Below are 5,000 nucleotides of genomic sequence, written 5' to 3'. Positions count from 1 at the left end.
AATAACAACAGTTTAATAATAACAACAGTCACAACAATTATTCTATTGTTTATTAAGGTATTGCATATATATTCTTTAACCACATTTTTGTGTATTATGACATGTAATGAAATGAATGATGAGGACACTTCACAATATTTGAGGTGCATAATAAAAAATATTCATCCAAAAAACCCAAAGCAGACACATGAAACAAACATGAGAAAGTGTGGCGAGTGAGTCAGATAGTGGCAGTGCTGTTAGAATCCACTCTCACTGAGATGTAAAACAGCTGAGCTGGGATGTAAGACAGCTGATCTGAGATGTAAGACAGCGGAGTTGGGATGTATGAGAGCGGAGCTAATTTCACTACCTGCCAGGACACGGTAGGGCTCTAATTACATCTGGAAGTTCAGTAATGGCGTTCCTCAGTACACGTTCTGCTTTGTTGTTCAGATGACTTTACTTGGCAGGCAGGCCCTGTGATTTCTCACTCTCTGTACTTGTTGGGCGATTCAGCTCCTCTGTCTGCTGACTCAGCTCTGCCTGCCCACCCTATAAGCCTCACCTCTGTGCGACAATCAGCAGAAAGTGTTTGCTCTAGCATGGGCAATGTCAGCTCAGTGGTAAATGTACTCGAGTTGTAATCAGAAGGTTGCCAGGTCAAACCCCACCACCACCAGGCTACCACTGTTGGCCTCCTGAGCAAGGCCCTTATCCCTCAATTGCCCAAATTGTTTTCAGTCATAATTGTAAGTTGCTTTGGATAAAAGTGTCAGCTGAATGTAAACTTTTGAGTTTCCCCATTCTAATTTATATTTTTAGATGGAAGTCAACCAGGCAAATATCCAAGTTCTGTACAAATCATTTGAGTAATCTAGGTTTTAAGTGTTATGTGCTATATAAACAAATACTCAGATATATATGGAATATAGCATTAGATAACAGCATGGTCTGATACTTAGTACCTGTACAATGTGTGTACTTTGTAGAGTGTTGTGTAGGAATGGATCACAGTATGTGATAAATATATATGGTTTGCATAGAGAAAATGAATGAGTGAAAGAATGCAAGAGAGAAAGACAGAGAGAGAGAGAGGGGACTGGTTTATATGAGTTACAGCCTATTACTAAAAGGCCACAAACAATTACAGAGTGTGTTTAGTGTGTGGTTATGCTCTGAGTGGGTTTCATCCCCAGTGTTTTGACCAAACTTGCTGCCTCATAGTACAGCCAAAGTGCATGGCTTGTGTATTCAGCAACCCCCCCCCCCCCACACGTCCCCCCCAGACGAGAGAGAGTGGAGCTGGACTCCACATCCTGGAAGTGCTGGTCTGAGTGGAGGACTTGGAAGAACAGTGCTTAGAGGACAGAAGACGAGAAGCAAAACGACCAGGATTTTCCTGCTGCTTCTATTACGTCCTGTGGCTACTGTAACAGCCCAGCGCTAGAGGGCGTGGTGTGGTCGGACACTGTCCCGTCCCCCCGGGCTGCCCTGGCTCTCTGCTGGGATGCACGATGGCAGCAGAGAGCAGAGCCCCATGCCTTCAGTTTCCCCAAATCCTAGGAAAATCTAAAGAAAATCCTAGGAATTGATCTTCTTCAGTTATGGGCAGTTTTTGGAGAGACCTGTGGTCTTAACCATTCAGGGCCTGGTTTCCCAAGAGGATAGAGGGAGTATTGCTCTGAAGTCTCTCTCTCATTTAAGACATTTAAGACTTAACAAAGTAATGTTTATTTGGAAATGGGGGCTCAGAACAATTTCTTCTGCGTCATAATTTAGCTTGTCGACGACTGCTTGCCTGTGTTGGTTCAGTTATTACTGTCCTTTTTCTCAAAGCAAAACTTCATTCTATGTTTTAAGTTTAAATGAAATTACCTTTCCCAATAATGTTTGGCTTTCCCCTGTGCTGAGTTGTTTTGTGGTTGTTATGATGTTTGCTTGCAGGTCACCGCTTTGAGGATAACCCAGGCGTGAGACGACACCTGGTCAAGAAGTTGTCACGTTGCCAAGTCACAAGGCCGGGCATCAGCTCGCCTCCTCTGTCCAGTCTGAAGAAGAGGAAGAAAAAGGACAAAAGCACTCATGAGGTGAAGACTATCAAACCTAAACATCAGTAAATGGAGCAGCTCGGCTTGTCCGTGCAATGACATTTTATAGGATATGAAGAGAGAAAATTCTCTCCGAGCAAACCAGCCTAGGCTGAATAATGACGCTGCCGTCACTGATTACTGTGTTACTGATACACCTCCCTGTGGACCTTTCCCATTTTAATCTCTCCAAAGCATCAATAGTTGTAATGAAGAGTGCTAATAGAGATGGTAAGCCTTAGACAAGTGCTTAGCTCTCTGGCCTTCCTCCTACTTCACCCATGTATTGATCTTTTGCCTTTAGCAGGACTTAAACGCACCACCTACAGAGTCTACACACACACTTAGATCTGACAAATGGATTAATTACAAAAAAATCCCCTAGTCGGAGCTGGAGTCTTGTTTATTAATACTGCCTGCCAGGCTGTGGTAAACCCCTTAGCCAGAGCAGGCTGGCTCTCCTCCGTATGGTTGGGTTTCATAAGATTTGCACTTCTCAGAGTAGGAATGCTGATCCAATGTCAGCATATTCTTCTGAATTTAATTATATGTGCAAACAGGGAACTGATATTAGAATACACTTTAAAAAGTAAATTATACATGCTGACCCTGGAGGTAATTGGACATCAGCAGTACCGCCGCTGTCTACATGGGAAATGTTCCCTTTTGGACTTCCATGCCATGGACGAAATGCTGTTTGTGGCTATGGCTTGTTGAAGTGGCTTCTGATGGCTCCATTAGGTCTTTGTGGAGCTGAATGAGCTGATTGTGGACAAGAACCAGGAGATGCGTTGGAGGGAGATGGCGCGCTGGATCAAATTCGAGGAGGACGTGGAGGAGGAGACAGACCGCTGGGGAAAACCCCACGTGGCGTCTCTGTCCTTCCGGAGCCTTCTCGAGCTCCGCCGGACTATCACACACGGTGAGTGCAGGGCCCTAGGGCCGCAGTATGAGCCTGATCATCAGCACTGAGTGCAGCTTGCTTTCCCAAGACTTCCTGTGCAAAGGCATACACAATACTGTACAAATGCATACACCACCCTGTGTATATAATGGTAAATAATGAGGATGTAGATGGTGGAGAATGGTGTTTGAGAAATCTATTACACTTTGCTGACAAACAATACTGAAATGTTAAGTTATGGCAAAAACCTATGGCTAATGAAAATGTACAGAAATTATGAAATGTGTATGAAAGGATTTTTAACTGGCTACATCTCCTGATACTATGAACTCCAATAGACAGTTAATAGGATAACACTAGTCAGCTAGCTTGTGTTGTCCACACTCTGTCATGCTCACACTGAATTGTGATGTCCAGTGTTCTGGAATTTTCATACTTTTGCTGTTTTCTGTTGCTTATCCTTTCAGTGATTAATGTTGTAATCTAATTCACTGGTGCTCTAATACATCTGATATCTTTAACTCGCTCCCTCGCTCACTGACATACTCGTCCATGCAGGTACCGTCATGTTGGACCTAGACCAGACCACGCTGCCCGGCATAGCCCATCTGCTTGTGGAGAGCATGATCATCTCAGACCAGATCAGAGCAGAGGACCGGCCCAACGTGCTGCGTGCCTTACTGCTCAAACACAGGTTAGGGATTCCCGTGTTACGCATCGGCCAGCACAGCTGCCGTCCTCGTGGCCTGTACCATTTGTCACACTCAGTGCTTCTCTTGGCTTTCTGATAGGTTGAGCAGTGGGACTGCGCAACATATAAGCTTCTAAAAGAGACGAATGAATGCTAATCACAACACTTCCAGGCAAATACCGGATTTTACTGCTAAAACATTGTTGACTGTTAATTTGGCATCATTTGAACTCTAGGTGGTAGTGTTAGCTTCTTTTCCTCTCCATATTTTATTTGTATACCCAGAGCTGAGATTTGTTCTTCTCAAATGCACAAAAAAACTAATTTCAACAGTGGTGCAGCTTAGGTATGGTGTAGTTAATGCTGCATGGTTAAGCGCTCAGACACATCCCTCTCTGTGAAGAGTATGCTAGCTCCAGTGTGTGTGTGTGTGTGTGTGCAGTGGTTTCATGCTGTGCTTCACTGGGTTTCAGAATCACTCCCCAGGGCCCTTTAGAGAGGGCTGCGCAGCACCCTGCCTGAGCACTAACCAGACGAACGCTGCATGGCCTCCCTCCCACAGAGAATTAATGGTTGTGCGAAGGAAGTGGTGACCCTTTTAGAGAATGTCCCCTTTTTAGTAAATAGCAGGAAACCCACAGCTGGTATATGAGCTTAATCAAAGGCTGTTTGGATTTAGATGTCTGGAAGGGCCATCAGATGACACAGCGCTTTGTTATTTTTCATTAAGAGTGTGACCCTGTGGTGCATTATCCTCTCTGTGCTGCTCTCTCTGTGCTGCGCTCACTGTGCTGCTCTCTCTGTGCCTTCTGTAAACTGACTTTTAATGTGAAGACCTGCCCACACATGGGTTTGGGGCCCTTGTGGCATTCTGCTCTGGCAGGCATTTGTTCAGTACTGGCACATCGGGTCCTAGCCTGCCATTCCAGACCAGTGCAGACCCAGTGGTGGGGTAGCAAGTCCAAATCATTCGTACTGTAATCCTTCATCCCTCATTCTGGGCACTTTTTCCAAGACATTACGCTCATTTACAGGTCTGATCTGAAGGTCTGATTTAATTGTCTGATCTGAATGTCATCAACTTCCCAGTGTGTCCAGGGCCAGATGGCATCACCTGTGGTCATTTATTGGCCAACAGTAAAATACAAGTGTGCACACATATGGGACACACACACACACAAACACAGACAGGGACACATGCATGCATGCAAGTGCACGCACACACACACACACACACACACACACACACACACACAGACGCATCTGCTAGAGCCTTAAGAATGGTTGTTAATAATTATAGCTCCCTTCCTATGCAATTGCAGACTGGCCATTGGTG

At 44.9% G+C, this 5,000-nt stretch overlaps 1 protein-coding gene across 7 annotated transcripts in view; it reads left to right on the top strand.

Annotated features, from left to right (window-relative positions):
• slc4a3 (solute carrier family 4 member 3) overlaps positions 1-5,000 on the top strand; it is a 37,107-nt gene that overhangs the window by 20,044 nt on the left and 12,063 nt on the right. For all 7 annotated transcript variants that reach the window (XR_014123358.1, XM_081713128.1, XM_035523733.2 and 4 more), the window contains 3 exons: positions 1,927-2,069; positions 2,811-2,991; positions 3,532-3,667. Coding sequence is in view for 6 of the 7 variants with exons in the window: in XM_081713128.1 (XP_081569254.1) it covers positions 1,927-2,069; positions 2,811-2,991; positions 3,532-3,667 (460 nt within the window). In the remaining variant the exon portion in view is untranslated. The remainder of the gene's footprint in view (positions 1-1,926; positions 2,070-2,810; positions 2,992-3,531; positions 3,668-5,000) is intronic.

This window comes from Electrophorus electricus, chromosome 4 (genome assembly GCF_041902795.1).
Source record: "Electrophorus electricus isolate QZ-2024a chromosome 4, ASM4190279v1, whole genome shotgun sequence".
Taxonomy (NCBI): Eukaryota; Metazoa; Chordata; class Actinopteri; order Gymnotiformes; family Gymnotidae; genus Electrophorus; species Electrophorus electricus.
Note: the sequence above shows the minus strand (reverse complement) of the source record. Positions and strands in the feature narration are given on the sequence as shown.